General features: G+C 40.9%; 1 protein-coding gene across 1 annotated transcript in view; it reads left to right on the top strand.

Moving 5' to 3' along the window:
- LOC126456574 (voltage-dependent T-type calcium channel subunit alpha-1G) overlaps positions 1-23,550 on the top strand; it is a 795,987-nt gene that overhangs the window by 294,316 nt on the left and 478,121 nt on the right. Inside the window, exons 6-8 of the mRNA XM_050092321.1 lie at positions 907-999; positions 5,838-6,016; positions 7,508-7,644. Coding sequence (XP_049948278.1) covers positions 907-999; positions 5,838-6,016; positions 7,508-7,644 — 409 coding nt within the window. The remainder of the gene's footprint in view (positions 1-906; positions 1,000-5,837; positions 6,017-7,507; positions 7,645-23,550) is intronic.

The raw sequence follows: 23,550 nt of genomic DNA, 5'->3' as shown, positions 1-23,550 counted from the left end.
CCATGTTCCACTAAACTGTACAGTAGTCTGCTAAGAAGACTGCTTTCATCTCCAAGTCCTTGTAGTAGTACATTTTGGGGTGCCATATGATATTCTATTAGCACCACAAAACCAATACATTATGGATAGACGAGTACGTTAATTTACGAATGTCACCCACTGGATGATATGCGGTTATTCTTTATAGTAATGTTTCATTATCTAAAGTTGACGATGTCGGTTCACGGCTACGGTAGGCAAAAGGGTAATGGTCAGTGGACACTTTTTTTTCCTGTGACAGGTGTATTAACGTTCTTGAAAAGTTACAAGGAACTGAAGCGGTCAATTGTATAGCAGGAAGGGACTTAGCAAGGATGTGTACCTTTGGGCCGGTATTCATGTCCCACTGTGGCTATAATGAGTCTGATTCTGTGTTATCCCTATATCATCGTAAGTAAGCTGAGTAATACCACGGTTTCTTCTACCTCGACTATCGACCAAGAGTTCTCGTTCCCCAGTGTTAACCAACTTGATCTCCATGGAACGTTTGTACCCTGCATACGTTAAAAAATTAACGAAACTCACGTTCTGTAACAATACGTAAACTTTTCTTTTCTTTTCTTTACATTTTGTGACTGGATGAACAGTTTTTGACTGTACTTTATTTGTGCACGAGATAAGTCTTTCTTTCCTGAAACAATAGCGGTAGATACCCTTTCAGCATCCTAATCAGACCTAGAACATTGTTTTTCTTAATAGTGCAATGCCAAGATTTGTTACTCACTGTTTCACCTCCTTATACTGCAAATTGTGAAGTGCTTGAAGGCTATAATACCTTCAGATTAAATAAGATAGTAAATAATAGTTTTAATAGTAATGGTAGTAAAATGCTGTTAATACTAATGGAACCTGGATCACATGTTGCAGGTCATCAGTCTCGAAGGCTGGACGGATATTATGTATTATGTACAGGATGCCCATTCGTTTTGGGACTGGATATATTTCGTATTGCTCATTGTGGTAAGTATGTTATCAAATTACTTTTTTCCTTCTGCTTTAACTCTTTTGCTTTTATTGGTATTGGATTTTATGTTGTATTCATAACATATTAACTTATTATCTCTTGTTAAGTTATTGGAATTTAAATAGATGAAAAATATTGTAGCTGTGTTTAAATTTGTACCCTCGCTCATAATGGTAACATATGCGCTAGACTAGATTATTTTCAAATTACTAAACACAGGTATACAATATTTCAAAATGAGCGTAAGAAAAATAAAGTAAATTACAAATAAGACTGGTAGACTTAGGAAAGGACTTTCGCCAGATTAATCTCAACTGGTTACTGTTCTTATTTTTTCGTTACGAAGCTAAATGATAAGCTTCCGAGTATTCTCAGTAGAATTGTCCAAAACATTGTCGTCTCTTCTCCGGAAGAAATCTAGAGAATAAGAATGTGAATTCGCGGGGAATGGGCTAAAGACATTCTACTAGAAATATAACACATAAATTGCCTGCGATACCTAATATGTTACTCTTCAAAAATTATTTCAGACTTCCTCATCCCCTTTGCCTACTTGGGTAGTTAACATTGCATTTTACGGCAGAAGTAAAATAATCATTTTCTGCATTCTCCTGTTACTGTCAACATTATTTCAGTTGACGTGGAGATGGTGGACGTTATGAACTGAATCAATAAAGCGCGTATTAGTGTACTGAGAACGAATGTCATGGCGGGTAAAGAAGTAAGAGAAGCTGAAAGCCCAATTTTTTTCTGTTCGGTGTTCCGTCGTTTAAATTATAATGCCAGCTCTCGACTGCAGGGCAAATTAATGACACTAGATGCTTAAAAGTGCTGTCGAAGCCCTGATTTCTCTATTATTAGAAGATATAGCTTCAGAGATAATAAACTTAAAATGTAAACAATATTTGTTTAGGACATTTTATAGAAAATTTAAATTGCCAGAAATCTACATTAAAAGAGTTGATGAAAAATGGAAATTAGTTATTGTGCACAGTTATACCTAATAAATAAACGAGGTACTTACGGGAAAATCATGCATTATATTTCTTAGAGTGTGATCGTAAATTCTGTAAGGCAGTTTATGAATACGAAAAAGCATATTAACATTGTTTTGACTTTGATACCAGCTTTCTTCACCATTGCGTACCCCGACGTAAAGTGACCTGTTTGTGGTTTTATAATCTGAAATTTTGCTGAAAGGTAGAGCGTCTACCATATCAACAGGTGAAATATGTAATGATTTCCTCTGAACGACTGTCCGTTCACAGCTCTGATACATATGACAGGTCTTATTTCTGATGTAAGCATCTGCCAGCCTCTTTGAAAGGTAGTCGCCTGTAGCGGTGATGGTTATAACGATTTAGTTTCTTTTGTCTCGTACATGCCCTTCATCCTGCAGCAGGAGCATTGCACAGAGTCTAAGGCGTGACTCAAGAAGCAGCAGATGGAAGTTTTTCCAAAGCTGCAAAGACTGTACAGAAACGTTTCCGTAAAGCATAGTTCACAGATTTATTTCCCACTCTTTGTTGCCCTTGAGAACCCACTACTCTACGAATCCTGTCCATTACTGCATTACTAGCTATTACGTGAATGGCAGAAAGCAATGTATATAGACATAAATGATATTTCATTTGCAGTTTCAGAAGATTTGAATCTGTTCTTTTTTGCAGATGATACAAGTACAGGAATAAAAATAGTACCAGTACTCATACTGAATAAGCAGCTAGTTCAATATTTGAAAACATCAACTGATGGTTCAAGACAAATGGATTACCACTGAATTTTGAGACGATTCAGTGCATACAGTTCAATACTTCTCATAGAACTCCACAAGCTATAACAACTGGTTACGCAAACAATGAAATACAAGAAGTAGGAATTGTTAAGTTCTTGGAACTGTAATCACAGCCGTAATTTGAAAACCCACTGCCTAGAATTAATGAAGCCTGTTAGTTTACTTTGCACATGATCACCACTAGGGAGAATTTTAGAATGGGGATGCTGATTTATTTTACATTTTTCTACTCAATAATGAGCTGTGCAATGATTGTGTCCAAAAACTAAACGTACAGGGAGAATACTTTCAGAATGCCAGAGCATGTTATAAGAAATATATCACTTATTAGCTCTAGAACATCCTGTGGAGACATATTCAACAGAAGCTGGGTACTTTGACAACTACTTCATAATACGTATATTTATATGTGTCCTTTTCCTTTAGAAATACTTCTTTCTTCTCGGAAAATAGTGAAAAGCATGAATATAACATCAAATAAAATAGAATCTATCAAGACTTCAATGGGAGAATATGGGTACACATGTATTAAACAACGTTTACTGATTAATTTCTCGTTCACGAGGTACACAGCCATGTAGAACTTTTTAAAGGACATCATACTCTTCGCTGACTATATAAATTATTCTTTGACAATTTTTATTTCGGCCTTTGGGTCGTTTGCAAATGGTACTGCAAATGGCTTTGCTTGAGCACATGTCAGACTTTAAAATCCTCTCACATGTATGCATGTCATCGTCAAACATAAGCTTTTTCAGTGTAGAAATAGATTAACATCAAATGTGCGCGAAGCCGTTTACACCGCGATATGATGTAAATTTCGAGTAATAATGTGGTTTTCGACAGATACACAATATGACCAAAAGTATCCGGACACCCAATGTAATGCAGAACTGACCACTAGACGTAACGAGAGGCGGACCCGGCAATATAAAAGGTGGCGAGGAGTTCTGTTCTGTCAGAAGACAGGCAGTAACAGTAGAATGAGTCAGCCAGGAGAGAGCACTCACCTCGAATGTGTCACCTGAGTAACAAATCCATCAAGCAAGTACAATACAGCACTAGCTGTTGATAAACCTTTCGGGATGTGAAGTCGTGGTCCAAGAAACTCTTGTGTTCCTGACGTTTCGTCCATGACTGCGCTGGATATGCTCAGTGGCGTTCCACCGCTGAGTCTTACCAACTCGGCAAGATTCAGCGGAGGAGCGCCTCTGAGGATGTCCAGCGCAGTCCTGGACAAAACGTCAGAAACAGAAGAGTTTCTTAGACCACGACCTCACATCCCGAAAGGATTACCAACAGCATTGTGTGTAAGTCTTCATTCTACACTACAGTACTTCTAAAGCTGCCCATGTCGACTGTAGGTGATGTGATCGTGATGTGGAAATGAGTAGGACCAACCGCAGCTAAAACAACACCAGGGGGCTCATGTACGGACCTCATATACTGACGGACGGGAACCATAGAGCATTGCAGAGCGTGGTTGTAAAAAGCTGCGTGAAATCAGTGGAGGGAACCCCTTATGAGTTCCTCATCTCTACCAGTAGTCCAGCTAGCACAATCACTATGCGTAGAGAATTAAAAAGCAGCTCCTCATAAGCCACACGTTTCTGTAGTCAATTCTCATCATGTGTAGTGCCAACAGTCAAGAACAGAGGACGTGGAGTTACGACGTTAGGCTCTGGTCCCCTTATTGCTGCTAAGAAAACGCTAAGTGCGGAAGGATACAGCATTGTATGTAGGTTGGAACTTAAATAGTGGCAACACTGCTGTGGAGACACTATACAATGGAATCTACTATTGTCGCTGATAGCACACGTTGTTGACATTCCTACCTTACCTCCGAGCAAATGAATTCGCCCGTCCCACGTCACCGGCGTGCGCACAATCGAGGGAAACACAGTCACTTGTGAGCGAGCGGTCTAATGTAACGGTGTCACTATGTTATCGAGACAGGAAAAACGGAGAGAGGTTGAATGCGCCAGAGGTCGTACAGCACGACAGTGTCATCACGGTCTTCAAGAGGCGTGCGAAAGAAGCGGCGACCCTTTCTGCCCAATCCACCCATCATTTTGCACGACAATGCGCTGGCGCATACAGCGCAAGCTGTGGCTGCTCTGTTCAGTCGATGGGACTGGGAAGTACTGTGCAATCCATCATTCTCCCCGGACTTAAGTCCTTGTGACATTGATTTGTTTCCGAAGATGAAGGAACCACTCGTGGCATTCGCTTCGGAACTGTTCCAGAGATACGACAGGCAGTAGATCACTCCATTCGCACAATCAACAGAACAGGTTCTGCTAACGGTATACTAATCCTTCCACATAGCTAGCAACGGGTTCTACGCAACGCTGGTGACTACTCTGAAGGACAGCAATAGGTGCAAACATGTAACTCTTTTGTATCGGCTGTGAATAAATAGTTGCCACTATTTAAGTTCCAATCCTCATATACTTGCTTTAGTGGACGAGGAGTTTTGGGACGGTAATTGTTTATATAAGCATGGCAATACAACCTGTCACAAAGCACCTTGTGCGAGGCAATAGTTTGAGGACAATGGTTTGAGGACAATAACATTCCTGAAATGCACTGGCCTGTCTAGAGCCCCGACCAGAACCCAATGGAACACCTTTGGGATGAGTTACCACGTCGCTTTCGCTTCAGACCCCAGCCTTCGCTGCAGCGTTCAGCATCATCTGTTTTCGGCTCTTGAGGAAGAATGGTCTGCCCTTCTTCCACAGACATTCAGACCCTTCACCGAAAGTGTCCCCAGCTGAGCTGAAGACGTCGTGGTGAACACGCACCATTTTTAGGGAAATCACGGAACACCTAAATCAGGTTGGCCGGAATGCGAGTCCAGTGTGCTAAGCACTGCGTCACCTCGCTCAGTCCACTAATAGGTGTCCGGATACTTCTGATCAGTTAGTCCATCTGTAAGCTGTAGTGCACCCATTGCTGAAGATATTACGAAAATAAAATAAGTTATTTGGCGTGTGTCGTATATTGGTGGCTGTACCCGGCGATGGCGTGTTGCCGCAGATCGGATCGTTCTTCATGATCAACCTGTGCCTGGTCGTCATCGCGACGCAGTTCTCGGAGACGAAGAAGCGCGAGATGGAGCGCATGCGCCTGGAGCGGGAGCGCTTCCGGTCCAGCAGCACGCTCGCCTCCAGCACCAACAACTCCGAGCCCACATCCTGCTATGCAGAGATCGTCAAGTAAGTTGCAAACTTGAAGCATCTTAATAAAAGTTTTTCTGCACTCACTCTATCGAATTGGGCGAACTAGTGTCAAGTGGGTGTAAGATTTTAAAACTGCCATTATTTGTTTAGCTGATTCGATGACCTTAAAGACATGTCGTGCCAGAAGAACTAAATATTATAGGACAAGAACATTCACAAATCTTATTGTATCTTTGTGCTGTGATAGGTGTTTAACTAACATATTTTTACAGAATGAGATTTTCACTCTGCAGCGGAGTGTGCGCTGGTATGAAACTTCCTGGAAGATTTCAGTCCCTAAATTTAAGGGCAAACCCAGCCAGAGGCAGGTAACATTAGTTGCCTCCCCACCCCTCCCCCTCACATATGTCCAGAAAAAAAATCATCAGAAACTGAAGTCATATCCTGCCCCACCAAAAAGACATGTGTTAGTTCAGTATGAGTTTGAAGAAAGCCAGAACATGCAGCGGACATTGACTTGTACTAAATGTACATAGCCATAAGTCATTAAATGTCAAAACTATTTCATCATTCACCGTGAAATTAACAATGGTTGACCACCTTACCTCAGGTGCTGAATATGTCCTTGTCTACAGGGTGTTACAAAAAGGTACGGCCAAACTTTCAGGAAACATTCCTCACACACAAATAAAGAAAAGATGTTATGTGGACATGTGTCCGGAATCGCTTAATTTCCATGTTAGAGCTCATTTTAGTTTCGTTCATCTACGCTCAATGGAGCACGTTATCATGATTTCATACGGCATCCTCTACCTGTGCTGCTAGAACATGTGCCTTTACAACTACGACACAACATGTGGTTCATGCGCAATGGAGCTCCTGCACACTTCAGTCGAAGTGTTCGTACACTTCTCAACAACAGATTCGGTGACCGATGGATTGGTAGAGGCGGACCAATTCCATGGCCTCCACGCTCTCCTGACCTCAACCCTCTTGACTTTCATTTATGGGGGCCTTTGAAAGCTCTTGTCTACGCAACCCCAGTACCAAATGTAGAGACTCTTCGTGCTTGTATTGTGGACGGCTGTGATACAATACGCCATTCTCCAGGGCTGCATCAGCGAATCATGGATTCAATGCGACAGAGGGTGGATGCATGTATCCTCGCTAACGGAGGACATTTTGAACATTTCCTGTAACAAAGTGTTTGAAGTCATGCTGATATTTTCTGTTGCTGTGTGTTTCCATTCCATGATTAATGTGATTTGAAGAGAAGTACTAAAATGAGCTCTAACATGGAAAGTAAGCGTTTCCCGACACATGCCCACGTAATATATTTTCTTTCTTTTTGTGTGAGGAATGTTTCCTGAAAGTTTGGTCGTACCTTTTTGTAACACCCTGTATATGTGTCTGAATGTTGTGGAAGTCAACATACTAAAAAACAAGTCTGTGACTGTCACTATGGAGTGTGTCTTGTTGAAGTCAATCTTAATTCGAGGCTGTGAGAGTGTGGTGTTGTTTCGGCAGGTACGTGGCGCACCTGTGGCGGCGCGGCAAGCGGCGTCTGATGAAGAAGTGGCGGGTTTGGCGCTACCGCCGGCAACAGCGCCGCCAGGCCAAGGCGGGCGCCATCTCCCTGCAGCACTGCGGCAACAACGGCGCCGGTACGACTCCCGCTGCAACCCCGTATGGCGTATATTATAGTCGAAAAGGCGTAAGAAGCTTCCTGACAGCACGCAGTCATCAGCACTGTTGCCAGCTTTCAAATGCGATACGGAAACGGCTGCAGGTGAAGACCACAGCCAATATAGAGATGTGATAACACTGAGGCATTGCAATACAGACATTTACAAAATCGCATTACGTTACTGGTCGAGGTTGTCATGCGAAGCTACCGCGACCAGCCAATGGTAACTGTCAGGAATCAGCTTACGCCAACTCAACTATAGTCTGATTTATAAACTATGTTGCAGCAACTCGTACGATTGTCACTTGGTTGTGACAGTACAGTCTGAAGTACCAATGTTCACCGCTTACCACACAAACAATGACGATTACTTGACATTGTCAGCCGTATTGGTGATAATTTCAGAATCAAAACACGGTTGTTCTTCTATAAGCTCACATAAAAATATACAATAATTACTAGTTTCAGTGAAATTAAGTCGCCATCTTCAGATATTTGCACACGAAAAAAATATATGGGGCCAATGCATTTCGTCGACTTTTCACATTAATTGGATGCAAACATAATGTACATACAGGAACAATTATGGAAAATTCTAACATAATACAAATATAAAATGCACACAAATTCAAAGTAAATTAAATTAGATTAGATTAGATTTACTTTTATTCCAATTGATCTGTAGTGAGGAGGTCCTCCAGGATGTGGAACATGTCAGAAAAACAACAATACATGACAAATATTTACAACTAAAACAAATAAGCTAATGTACCATTCCACAGGTCCCAAGTGGAATGATCTTCATTTTTAATGAACAATATATGAAAGTCATTTTACAAATACTAATGCACTGAATTTAAAATAAAAAAGTTTTTTATTTATTTATAAGGTAATAAACATGTAATACAACTACTATAATACTTATTTACAATGCACACATTACTGCACTGAAATGGTGCAGAAGTTAGATTGTACTTACAAACACACACACACACACACACACACACACACACACACACATTTACAATGAACACATTACTGAACTAAAATTGCGCAGAAGTTATATTGTACTTATATATATATCTATACAAATCAGTTGGTTTTACTGAGAAATTCATCAATGGAGTAGAAGGAGTTGTCCACCAATAAATCCTTTAGGCTTCTCTTAAACTGAATTTCATTGGTTGTTAAGCTTTTTATGGCAGATGGCAAGTTATTGAAAATGTGTGTTCCTGAATAATGCACACCTTTTTGTACAAGACAAAGTGACTTTAAATCCTTGTGAAGATTATTCTTATTTCTAGTATTGATTCCATGAACTGAGCTGTTGGTTTGAAAAAGTGATATATTTTTAATGACAAATTTCATTAAGGAATAAATATATTGAGAAGCAGTAGTTAGTATCCCTAGTTCCCTAAACAGGCTTCTGCAGGATGTTCTTGAGTTCACACCACATATAACTCTTACTGCACGTTTTTGTACCCAGAAAACTTTAGCTTGGCTTGATGAATTACTCCAAAAAATAATCCCATATGACATTATGGAATGAAAGTAAGCATAGTATGCCAGCTTTTTCATTTTTATATCCCCCATGTCTGACAAAATTCGCATTGCAAACAGAGATTTGCTAAGACGCTTCAGCAGTTCTGTGGTGTGCTCCTCCCAGTTGAATTTATTATCAAGCTGTAATCCCAAGAATTTAACACTGTCCACTTCTTCTATCTTCTTGTCATCGTATGTTAGACATATACTCGTGGGACACCCCTTACAAGTTCTGAACTGCATGTAGTGTGTTTTTTCAAAGTTTAGTGACAAAGAATTGGCTAGGAACCAGTGATTAATGTCCACAAATATTTTATTAGCTGATCTTTCTAAGACTACGCTTGATTTGCTATTTATTGCAATGTTTGTATCATTGGCAAACAAAATGAACTTGGCATCTGGTAATGTTACTGATGAAAGGTCATTGATATACACCAGAAAAAGTAAGGGCCTTAAAATGGAAGCTTGTGGGACCCCACATGTAATTAGTTCCCGGTTGGATGATGCCTGATAGCTTGATACATGTCTCTTTCCTAATAACACCCTTTGTTTCCTGCCAGAGATATAAGATTTGAACCATTTTGCAGAATTTCCTGTTATACTATAATACTCTAATTTACTTAAAAGGATATTGTGATTTACACAGTCAAATGCCTTTGACAGATCACAAAATATACCAGTTGCCTGCAATTTTTTGTCTAATGAATTAAGCACATTTTCACTGTAAGTGTAGATAGCCTTCTCAATATCAGAACCTTTTAGAAATCCAAACTGTGACTTTGACAGTATGTTATTTGAGATAAGATGGTTATAAAGCCGACTGTACATTACTTTTTCGAAAATTTTTGAGAATGCTGGCAACAGTGAAATTGGACGGAAATTTGATGATATTTCTTTATCTCCCTTCATAAACAGTGGCTTAACTTCAGCATATTTCAGCCATTCAGGAAATATTCCACTGATAAATGACTGGTTACACAGATAGCTTAATATGTTACTTAGCTCAGAAACACATTCTTTAATTAACTTTGTTGATATTTCATCATACCCACTAGATGTTTCTCATTTTAAAGATTTTATGATGGACATTATTTCTGTTGGGGTAGTGAGGGTCAAATTCATATTATGGAAGTTGCTTGAAATATCTGGTCTGAGGTATTCCATAGCAGCATCTACTGAACCTGACAACCCCATCTTTTCGGTAACAGTTATAAAATGTTTATTAAAAAGTTCTGCAACACTATACACATCTGTCACCAATGTATCATTTATTCTTAATGGTATTTGGTCCTCTTCATGTCTGGTTCTACCAGTCTCCTCCTTCACTATATCCCATATTGTCTTTATTTTGTTACCTGATATGACTATCTTTTCCTTGTAATATATTTGCTTTGACATCCGTATTACAGTCTTTCATATTTTGCAGTATTTCTTGTAATGTGCTATAGCATCAACATCAGAACTGTTTCGGATTGACAGATACAGTTTTCTTTTTGTTCTACAAGATACCCCTACTCCTCGAGTAACCCATGGCTTTTTTGTAGACATTGCTCTAACCTTGGTAAGTTTTGTGGGAAAACAGTGTTCGAATAAGGTAAGCACTTTATTAGCAAAAGTGTTATATTTTTCATTCATGCCATGAGCACTGTAAACATCAGTCCAGTGAATGTCTCTGAGGAGTGTCCTAAAATAATCAGTTTTTGGCTTATTGATTACCCTCTTGAGCTCAGATTTAACAGATATTATATCCTGTTCAGTATTAACATTTAACAGAAGGAATTGCATGTCTTGGTCTGAGAGGCTATTGACTATTGGTTTTGTAATATAATTTTGTTCATTGGACTTTTCTATAAAGATATTATCAATGACTGACTGTGAGCAAGTGGCTACCCTAGTGGGGAACTTTACAGTGGAAATTAAGTTGAATGATAGTGTTACTAACTCAAATAAGTTCTTATTGGGAGAGCCTTTAAGGAAATCTACATTGAAATCACCAGCAACCACTATTTCTTTGTTTTTGGTTGTTAAATGGGCCAGTACAGCTTCAAGGCGGTTTACAAACAGATTAAAGTTACCTGCAGGTGCTCGATGTACACTTAATATTATGAAGGATTTTTTGTGAAATTCTAATTCTGTTGCACATGCTTCCATATGCTGTTCTAGGCAAAATTTATGAATGTCTATGTTCTTAAATTTATGACAGTTCCTAATGAATGTGGCAACTCCTCCTTTCTCCATTTCTGATCTACAAAATTGAGATGCTAACCTAAACCCTGTAACACTTAAAAGTTCTATACCAGTGGTCACATGATGTTCAGAGAGGCAGATTATGTCAGATGGGTTTGAAGACTCTAATTCATCTATGCAGATAGTTAATTCATTAATTTTATTTCTCAGTCCTCGAATATTTTGATGCAATAAAGATAGCTGACATTTCACATTGACTGAGTTAAAATTTGGTAGAGTTATAATATCTGCTGACTGTTGAAAATTCTTAACCAATAGCTGTTTATGCTGATGTAATAAGCTGGAATTGTGTTTTTTGATTTCTTTCTCAAACTTAAGGTTTGTCTGAGTTCTAACCTCTCTTAAAATTTGCTTTCTTTCTGTCATCCCTACCCTAAAAAAGGGTCTTTTCTGAACCCTACAACCACTGGTATTTTACCACTCATGACGTGCCTCTCCCTTTAACTTTCCTGCTATTTCCTCAGCCAGTTTACCCTTCCCCTTCCTGTTGAGGTGAAGGCCATGCCTAGTATAATCCCACCTACTGAGAGATCAACAGGAACCACACCAATGTGTGACCCTGCACCCGACATAAGCAGCCGTTCCAGCTCCAAATTAACTCTCTTGACAGAAGAGTTCAAATGAAGTTCAAATGAAGTCGGTCATGGCGCCCAAGAACAGATACAAACTCAACACTAGTATGCTTCGATGCTGATGCAATCTTCGTCAGGTCACACTTTACCCAGGATCTCTGTAAATATACCATATAGAGACGATATTCCATAGTACTGTCTCTCATCATACGATAATAGAATAGCTGTGCAAACAGTGCGCAATAGTCACAAATAAAATACGTAATATGCCTATAAAATTCTTTCATGTTGTGTCCTTGTCGACATCTGTTAGTAAACTTATGAGGCAATCATCGGAATACACTATGTTTCCAGGTAACACCAGATGACAGGAGTCTTTTACAACATACAGTTATATCTTCGAAACAGAATGTAAATAATTTTGCATTTTTTATAATCTTCATTCATACAAAAATCTATAAAAGTAAAAGGATTGTTACAAGAATAGTTTCACTGTATCACGTATCAGTCTTATGGAGATTGTTACCAGATATATAAAGTGTTAAAGTATTAACGTTATAATAACGAATTCTTAGTATAAAAAGTTTAAAATTATGAAAACAGTGTTGTGTGACTTTATTACATGCGAGTGTAGACTCTCGTATAATAATGTGTCTTTAATTATTTGTATCGAGTAGCTCGAGGTCTAGGTTATGGTCCAACGCATTAAGTCTGTTATCTGAGTCATGGTCTAAGTTACGATATGTGTTTCATACTCACTAATTATACAAAAGTTTCGGACCAAACTTCATCTTCAATCTTAAAAAGCGGGAGAAGAGTTCCAAGACGAAACCATAAAAACAACACAGGTGGCATGTTGTTATTACATATATAAAACAAGCTGGTGAGCTCTATTTTAATCTACTGCAGCACCTTCCAGCGCTATAGCACATACCGTTATGTAACAGACATGAATATATTAAAAAATCATTAGTGCAGTACCTACAAAAACAACAGTACAAACCTTACAATACCAGGTATAAAACACACTGGTGAGCTCTTTTTTAATTTCTTGCAGCGCCTTCCAGCGTAATATGTTGAAAAAAAGGTGTCAATGCAGTGAATAATGAGACCATTACAAAGCTTACAATAGCAGGTATCAGATCTCATTAATATCAATAAAACTACCAACTTCATAGAATATATCAATTAATAATACTCCAAAGATATAATCGTTTGTTGTAAAAGGCAGCTGCCATCCGGTGGCACCTCAAAACACAATGTACGATTATTCCATTGAGTGCTTCTCATAAGTTTCCTATCAAATGTCAACAAGGATACAACATGAAAGGATTTTATACACGTCTTGTGTACTTTATTTGCGACTATTGTGTACTGCTCACACAGCTATTCTCTTGTTGTATGACGAGAGACAATACTGTGGAATATCGTCTCTATAAGGTATATTTACTACGAATTTGTCTGCATTTTGTGTTGGTTTGATGTTAGAATTTTCCATAATTGTTCCTTTGTGTATATAACAGGTGTGTCCAATTAATATGAACAGTCGACGAAATGGATTGGTCCTTAAAAAACAATTACAGAAATGAAATAAAGACGGCAATTTAATTCCACTGAAATGTGTAATCATGGTATATTACCTCAATAATAAGAAGATAACCGTGTCTACAAACAATGATCTTTGCCGCTCGCTACTAGTGCTGCGTACGCGCTAAGGGCACTTGCCCCTTACCGCGCCCCTCACATCGGCCACCAGTTGGCATCTGACAGCTAGCGGCCTCGAGTCTTCCCAACACTTAACGGGAGCCTGACATTGCTGACTACCTTTGTGTTACCATTTCCGTTGCACAAAGCCTTGTGCCTGGCAGTTCTGAGGGAGCCGTTACAGTAGAGATTCGTGTAGTGTTGTAGCAATTTGTTCTGAGATGTGTTCCTTACGACGTGCAATGAAATTACAGCAGCGCATCGATTATCCGAAGGCACTGCGAAATCGGGAGGTTTGGGGAGGGGGGGGGGGGGGGGAAGAGATTTTCGGATAACCGATCGTTTACGAAAACATGTACCAGTGAAAATATGACTGTGAAACAAAGAAACATTGAGTTAAGAACAAAGCTATATGCAGATGGTGAACCAAAATCAGGTAGAGCATTGGATAAAGTCTGGCACTGAAATAATCTGTGAAGTCAGTTCCGAGTCTAAGTCTATTTTTTAACATCCTAACTTCAGATTGCGTGATGCAATATGTAGCTTCTTATTCGTTGTACAGTGACTACGGCAGGCGTTATACAAAAGACGTGCAATTATTTAGCACTAATGAAGAAATTATATTACAATCGTAAACGTTACTAACTCAGTATTTGGCATTTCCGGGGGTATGTGTTTATTTAACTTCTATTAGTGCATCTCCTCCTTCTCCCTTCTCCCTGTCCATCTTATCTTCCCCTCTCTCTGTCCACCTCTTTCTCCACTCTCTCTCTATCCATTTACCCCACCCACCACTGTCTGGCCATTTCCACCGGGACCTGTGTTTGTCAGCTAATCACCTCTCTCTTTCAATCAACTCCTCCCCTCACCTATGTCCTCCCCTCCCTATCTCCATCTCCTCCTATCTCCTCCGTACCTTTTCAAATTGCATCTCCTTCTCCCCATCTCTCTGTCCACCTACTGCTCCCCCATCTTTCTATCCATCTCCTTCCCTCTTTCTCTGTCCATTTATTCACTTTCTCTGTCCATTTTTCCCTCCCCTCTCTCTATCCCTCTCCTCCTCCCACCTATCTGTGTCCATCTCCTCCTTCCTCCTCTCTGTTTCTATATCTCTATCTCTCCCACTTCTCTCTCCACATTATCACCCTCATTCCAAAGGGAGGTTGCTTTTTACCCACGGCTTTGACCATATACACACGTCACATATATTTAACGTATATCTACTCTGTTTTACACATATTTGCATACGTATTTCCCATGTACCACTGGCGAATTTAGGCCTGCTGTGTCGTTTTCACTCAAATGAATGTTATCGACGCCACATCTTTTGAACTGTGTGTCGTCTTGGAGGAACATTCAGTGGTATATGTGAATACCGTCTGCAAAATATCTAGAAAATAGAGTTATAAGTAAAGAAGTAATCAATTACAAGGTCATGCCTAATGCGGCAGTTTTACTGCGGGAGCAGCAAAATACAGTGATAAATTTTTTCGTTCCATCGTTTCGCGGGAAGGGGGGGGGGGGGGAGGGGGGAGGAGAGGGTTGGGGGATGTGAGCGAGAAGAATTATCATAAAGGTTTGAATTATGCGTAAAGTTTGTTGCAAGTCAATAAGCGTTCTCATTCTCAAATAATATGAATGTAGTCTGGCTATTCACGCGTTGTGAGATACGCTACTTTTTCAGGCCCACATCTCCCCTTTGAGAGGTAGATGGTTCTTGTCCGCACAGTGGTTCTTTTCAGACAGTAAACGATATGTGTACCAAGTCTGCTTGAAATCGGTCAAGCTGTTTAGGAGGAGATGTGGAGCATACATACGTACCCACATACATGCATGACATATGCTTTAATGAAATGTATTGATTCTATTTTTAAGCGAACACTCCAGAACAGCATAATCCAGTGAGTAGCTAAATGCTTGGAGATGCAGGTAGATCGATTTAGCAACTACTCAAAAGACAACGGTTTTTTTAAAAAAATACACGGTCATTGATAGTGTATTTAAAATATTGCAACTCATCACAGTAACTGAATATAGTCTCCATGTTGATAAGTTTCGTAATTATTTCTGTGCAGTCTTTACTTACGGTACAGGTAGCGTCTGGTGCAGATCACGCAAAGCAGAAGAAAACAGAACGTCCGTCAAGATACACTGCCCAACAGAGCTTGAAACTCTGCGCCAAGTAACGTGATTGACTGAGAAGGCTCTATTCTCAAAATACTGCGTGAAGACATGTTTCTCTATACGCAGCTAAAGATAACACTTCTGTAGCAGACGAAAACATGGACTGTGTGAACTTTGAATCATTCGTGTGGTTTGCGAGTTGCGCATTGATACATAACATGGAAGACGTTTATAACAGATGGCTTTCAACTCTTCCTTCGATCTAGCTTGTCAATACAGACTAGTAGATACCTAAGAAACATATTTCTACAGTTCTAATTTTTTTCTTACTCGGCCGTCTTGTTCAGTATAGCTCCATAAGCAGTAGAATTCTTTCATCTACTACAACTGTATCGTCTTCAACTGTGATGTTTGTCAAGTTGTTAAAAGTCTTCTTCTTCGATCCAACCACATTGCTTTGTAAAGCGAACTCAGTATTACGTAGGCAAAGATATAATGGCTTAAATTTAACGTCAGCATTTGCACGCTTTGTGATTTTATCACTCTCCTCTTTTTATGTTTTATTATTTTCGTGTCCCTTCTAAATTAAAAAGCAGAGGCGAAAAACTGTAATGTAGAAAATTTTTGCTTATCTTTCCTTTTCTTGTACTCTTCTACAAGCAACATACTAACATTCTTTCCTGTAGACGCTATAAATTAGTATTATGCCTCCGTAGGAAGATCCCCCACCACCACCACCACCACCAAACGGTGTTCTACAATTGTCACTTAATATAAGCTATCGGTTATATTCGTAACAGAATCAACATAGCTTCACCAACGAAGGTACTCATTCAGAATGTAGAGTCTCGAGTATGGATTTTGCAAGGGGTTGAGCGACAAGAGTTTATGCTAAATGGAATTCGGTCCATTGACCGAGATTGTTATCACTGTTCTCTCTACTTACAGAAACCTTCGTACGTATCTCAAGATCAGCAGAGCCCTTCCAGCTATGTAACTTCTTCGCAGCGACTTCACCCTAACACAGTGGCTGCCTCCGTCGACGATCGCTTGTCTTGCCTAAGCCATACCGTCTACTCAGCAACACTTCAGACATCTCCGTATCATTTCTGTTCAGCCCTCCAATTCCGACGGATGGCCACATGTTTCTGACTCTATCTCTGCCTGCACAGTTCTCTGACGACGGACTACATGTTTATAAACTACTCTCTGGACCCCAGGACCTCTCGATTTTGTTCAACTTGGTTCCCATCAGTCCCAGACGTGACGCAGGGTCGAAGACCTCACATCGCCATATTGCTCTCCTTGTGCTTTATTCTTCAGCTATTTTTCGGAGGATGAGGAGGGAGGATAAGAAGCAGTTCCCTATAAGGTAAAGAAAAGCTTTCTAAGCCTTTCATTCTCTTCCTACGACGCATCGTTTCTCCCACCATAAGCTCTCTCTCTCTCTCTCTCTCTCTCTCTCTCTCTCTCTCTCTCTCTCTCTCTCTCTCTCTCTCTCTCTCTCCTAATTCTTGCCCCTTGTCTCTAAGGCCATGGCCTCTGTTACGTTACTTATTTCTCATCGTATAAACACAGCCTTCATTAACTCTGTTCATTTATTTACTCCATTATCCTCTAAGGACACCCTTCATAAATTCTGTCACATAACTTCTTGAGTTATCGCCTAGCCCTTGCCTCGTTAAGTCTGTCTCCTAGCTTATTTTACTGGGGTTCGCGCCTCCTGACCACGACCGCAAGGTCCCTCGGTCAATCTGTGACTGCTTCTCTTGCTATGCGCAGACTCTGGCTTTGCTTAAGTAATTTCAATATTGTTTTGCAGCACTTGTGTTATAGCTACTCGCACGACAATAGGTAGATGAGTAAGGTTTTTCGAGCATCCAAAGGGCCACATTCGCCATATTTCTCTGAATTTAAAATATTACAGACTAGGAATATAAGCATTAAACAATAAAAGCTATGGATCAAATCTTTTCAATATTTCTTTTAAAAATTGTTTTTATTGTCTACAGTATGAATCTGTACTTATGCGAAAAAACTGGGGAGGTTTTTTAGGTCCATTTTCTCAGTACTTTGTTACTACGGCTCCACTGTGTTCGGTGACTCGTAACAGAGAAATAATATAATTACTATTTCTTCGGTGAACCCAGCTTTCTTCGTTTCCTCCAAATTCCTTTACAGTAATGAATAAGCATGTAATATTGAATTGCCAAACAGTACAACATAAAATACACAGCAATCGAAGAACTTTTACACAGATGTCAAAACTGCTGTGATGTGGCTGCCTTCGCTGCCAATACAGCTTAGCGTAATTTCGATTTTTGCCGTTCTTATACTGCACTAAGTAAACCTTCACACGATACGCATATCGGTCAAGTCTTCTTCAGTACACGTATCCACATTGCTGCATTCGACTGTTAAGTTACAGTTAACACTGTCGGAAAAATAAACCAGAGACAGACCAGTGCAGAACTGAATACAAGTTTGAGGCCTGGGAGTGAAGTGGTCTTTTCTTTTATCAACAGAAACTATTGTGAGTACTTGGAACAAGCTCGTTTGCAAACAACATACAGCGCATATCGTCCACATTGACACAGATGTGCATATATTTTTAGTGAAATAGACATACAAAGATAAATGGAACGGAGAGAGGAGAGGTGGTAAGGAGTCAAACGAAATGCAGTTATTCTGTAATAAGTCACAGTAGACCACAGATTGAGTCAAGTTAAATCGTCTTATGAAGTTCTGGGCTGTATTTATGTTTTTAGAACGTGTTACTACCCCTGCCATAATAATTTCACCTCAGTGAACAGTGGAAGTCATCTTTCTTTCTAATGTTACGTGCTTTATTCCAAACGCTACTTCGAGAATTACTTGTAATGGCCAAACGTGGTAAAATCAATTACACAATTTTTTACTCAAACTATTATTCAATAGACTGGCTGGGTGAGATTAAGATATGTGAACACACAATAAGCAGTCTTGCATATGCGGATGACTTAGTTGTGATGGCAGATTCGATTGAAAGTTTGCAAAGTAATATTTCAGAGCTAGATCAGAAATGTAAGGACTATGGTATGAAGATTAGCAGCTCCAAAACGAAAGTAATGTCAGTGGGAAAGAAATATAAACGGATTGAGTGCCACATAGGAGGAACAAAGTTAGAACAGGTGGACAGTTTCAAGTACTTAGGTTGCATATTCTCACAAGATGGCAACATAGTGAAAGAACTGGAAGCGAGGTGTAGCAAAGCTAATGCAGTGAGTGCTCAGCTACGATCTACTCTCTTCTGCAAGAAGGAAGTCAGTACCAAGACTAAGTTATCTGTGCACCGTTCAATCTTTCGACCAACTTTGTTGTATGGGAGCGAAAGCTGGGTGGATTCAGGTTACCTTATCAATAAGGTTGAGGTTACGGATATGAAAGTAGCTAGGATGATTTCAGGTACTAGTAGATGGGAACAATGGCAGGAGGGTGTCCACAATGAGGAAATCAAAGAAAAACTGGGAATATAGATGTAGCAGTCAGGGCGAACAGGCTTAGATGGTTGGGTCATGTTACACGCATGGGAGAAGCAAGGTTACCCAAGAGACTCATGGATTCAGCAGTAGACGGTAGGAGGAGTCGGGGCAGACCGAGGAGAAGGTACCTGGATTCGGTTAAGAATGATTTTGAAGTAATAGGTTTAACATCAGAAGAGGCACCAATGTTAGCACTGAATAGGGGATCATGGAGGAACTGTATAAGGGGGGCTATGCTCCAGACTGAACGCTGAAAGGCATAATCAGTCTTAAATGATGATGATGATGATGATGATGATATTATTAGCCGAAACAATACTAAAAACGAATCAGAGACAGGTGTTGACATCGTCGCAAAGTTTCGAGTTTCAGGAATAACGTCTCTGTCTTAACGCTGACACGTGAACCTTTTCTGTTTATATCTTCACAAGGCACGTATAGCATTAATTATAACCCTTCTTAATAAGTGCTTCATATTTTGTTATAGCCTTCTATTGCAAACAAATCATTTAAAAAATTTTGCTGTTCCACTCTGTGTTGCATATCAAAAGACTGCAAGACTCGTCCTCACGAGATACAGACACGCTATAACACTATTAAAGTACACAGGGGAATGAATGTTCGAAATACCGTCTGCCACAGTGTGTAGACGGTGACACACAACGACGCTACGTACAACTTACGTATGAGAGTCCAGTGCGTCCGCCCCCCCCCCCCCCCCCCCCCACTTCTCGTAAGTGAATTATAGCCAGTTTGCCTGCTTCGCATCTTGCAGACTTTGCCTGAATTGGTTTCTTCTCCGTCGGTCAAGAGCCCAAACTCTTGTGCAGTAAACAGTACATAATAATATGTCAAGTGTAGGTTTCAATGCTTAAGCATAATGAGAATCGTAAAATGTTAGGATGCCAGCCAATCTTGTTTTATTTGTCCACTCGCAAAAGTAGTACAACGATTTTTAGAGCATCTCTATCGTTAGTGTTCTTAACAAAAAAAATGTTCAAATATGTGTGAAATCTTATGGGACTTAATTACAGCCGGCCGAAGTGGCCGTGCGGTTAAAGGCGCTGCAGTCTGGAACCGCAAGACCGCTACGGTCGCAGGTTCGAATCCTGCCTCGGGCATGGATGTTTGTGATGTCCTTAGGTTAGTTAGGTTTAACTAGTTCTAAGTTCTAGGGGACTAATGACCTCAGCAGTTGAGTCCCATAGTACTCAGAGCCATTTTTTGAACTTAATTACTAAGGTCATCAGTCCCTAAGCTTACACACTACTGAACCTAAATTATCCTAAGGACAAACACACACACCCATGCCCGAGGGAGGATTCGAACCTCCGCCAGGACCAGCCGCACAGTCCATGACTGCAGCGCCTTAGACCGCTCGGCTAATTCCGCACGGCTCTTAACAAAACTCCCGATCATTAATCATTAGTTCATGGGCACCGCAAAAGTCACAAAATACTTCACGTGATCTGAGAATCAACATGGGACCGTACAAATATGATTTCCGAGGCAACTTTAAAATTGGACGTCTTTATATGGAATCAAACTTTACACACTAGTTCGTGTGTTGCCACCTTGAAAACTGATCGTAGACTGCCTTGGATTAACGCAACATCGCACATCATCCGAGGCAATTTTTCAACAAAGTATTCCGTCTTTACATGAGATCAGATTTTATACACGGATTCATGTATTGCCTCCTCGGAGACTGTAGACTATAAGTGATCTACCTCAGCAGTTTGACGCCTGCCCTCTCAGGGCACACATCTGATTGTCCCATCCCTTCCATCAATGACCACAACAGTAACTAAAATTTGCAATTATCATATCCTGATGAACTGAGCAATACTGAAGTTATTGTTAACAAGTTCTCAGTGCAAGTAACGCCATCAGCACGGTTGGAGCTGCATATTTAAGCAGTCAACATAAATAACAAAAAATTCGCTACTTGGCGCCCAGCGTTGTAGGTGAATCCCCACAATCTCTATCTGTTCCAGTATGATACTGCTCTTATTCATCCGGCCGTTCCCACGCTATGTGAACATCTGGCGCGTCATTCGATGAGTTTGTTTGTGACCCTACTTACTCGTTAGTCTCCCGTAACAAAATCTTTCTATACTGTACATTAAAACATAGCAACAAAAATGTAATAAACATGGGCAGGGATGTAGCATAAACGCCACAATGCTCAGAAGTGCAACCTTAAAGCCTGCTCCTTACGCTGCTGTACTTTCTGTCTTGGCGCTACTACTCCGACGTTCAACAACGTACCATTTATCATGTCCTCAAAACTTTACACAGTGCAACAAAGTCAGGCACGTTGCTTTTATTTTCGGAAGGGGGCGTTGAGATTAAAACGCGATGACACCTCTGAAGTCCTCCCACTTAAAGCGGAATCGGATGTCTGGATGCCGGATTTTTTTTTTTTTTTTTTTTTTTAACGTGACAATAGCAGACGCTGTCTCGTGGCGACAAAGAAAATCTCGCCGCGCCGTGCCGTTGGGCCCCCGGAGACGGACGGCAGGCTCGCATTGAGCGAGATTAATGCCCGTCGCCGAGATTCCGGGAAAACGGTCCATCTGTCTCTTCGAGCAGACGCGCCGCCGTTCCCAGAACGAGCTTTACACGGCGATCAACTCGCTCTCGAGTACAAAAGAATAGCACGCTCGCTCCTCAAACCAGCCACACGCTCAAATGCGCTCGGCTGGTGTCAACACTTCATACTTCACTAACCAAAGCCGCCGTTGGCAGGCGGAGTAAAACCTTCCAAATCCCCGTTTCACTGAATTAAGATCGTACTCGAGGGTGTACTACAATGTATAAAATACAGTTATCGAAAGTGCAACTGTTATCTCACGAAGCACAAGTCCGTTATTTATCAAACTTTGTGGAGACAGTATTAAATACACTATTGGCCATTAAAATTGCTACACCACGAAGATGACGTGCTACAGACGCGAAATTTAACCGACAGGGAGAAGATGCTGTGATATGCAAATGATTAGCTTTTCAGAGCATTCACACAAGGTTGGCGCCGGTGGCGACACCTACAACGTGCTGAGATGAGGAAAGTTTCCAACCGATTTCTCTTACACAAATAGCAGCTGACCGGCGTTGCCTGGTGAAACGTTGTTGTGATGCCTCGTGTAAGGAGGAGAAATGCGTGCCATCACGTTCCGACTTTGATAAAGGTCGGATTGTAGCCTATCGCGATTGCGATTAATCGTATCGAAACATTGCTGATTGCGTTGGTCGAGATCCAATGACTGTTAGCTGAATATGGAATCGGTGGGTACATGAGGGTAATACGGAACGCCGTGCTGGATCCCAACGGCCTCGTATCACTAGCAGTCGAGATGACAGGCATCTTATCCGCATGGCTGTAACGGATCGTACAGCCACGTCTCGATCCCTGAGTCAACAGATGGGGACGTTTTGCAAGACAACAACCATCTGCACGAACAGTTCGACGACGTTTGCAGCAGCACGGACTATCAGCTCGGAGACCATGGCTGCGGTTACCCTTGACGCTGCATCACAGACAGGAGCGCCTGCGATGGTGTACTCAAAGACGAAGCTGGGTGCACGAATGGCAAAACGTCATTTTTTCGGATGAATCCAGGTTGTGTTTACAGCTTAATGATGGTCGCATCCGTGTTTGGCGACATAGCGGTGAACGCACATTGGAAGCGTGTATTCATCATCGCCATACTGGCGTATCACCCGGCGTCATGGTATGGGGTCCCATTGGTTACACGTCGCGGTCACCTCGTTACAGTGACGGCACTTTGAACAGTGGACGTTACATTTCAGATGTGTTACGACCCGTGGCTCTAACCATCATTCGATCCCTGCGAAACCCTACATTTCAGCAGGATAATGCACTACCGCATGTTGCAGGTCTTGTACGGGCATTTCTGGGTACAGAAAGTGTTCGACTGCTGCCCTGGCCAGTACATTATCCACATCTCTCACCAACCGAAAACGTCTGGTCAATGGTGGCCGAGCAACTCGCTCGTCACAATACGCCAGTCACTACTCGTGATGAACTGTGGTATCGTGTTGAAGCTGCATGGGCAGCTGTATATGTACACGCCATCCGAGCTCTGTTTGACTCAATGCCCAGGCGCATCAAGGCCGTTATTACGGCCAGAGGTGGTTGTTCTGGGTCTG

The sequence above is a fragment of the Schistocerca serialis genome, chromosome 2, assembly GCF_023864345.2.
Source record: "Schistocerca serialis cubense isolate TAMUIC-IGC-003099 chromosome 2, iqSchSeri2.2, whole genome shotgun sequence".
NCBI lineage: Eukaryota > Metazoa > Arthropoda > Insecta > Orthoptera > Acrididae > Schistocerca > Schistocerca serialis.
This window is presented reverse-complemented; position numbering and strand designations above follow the sequence as displayed.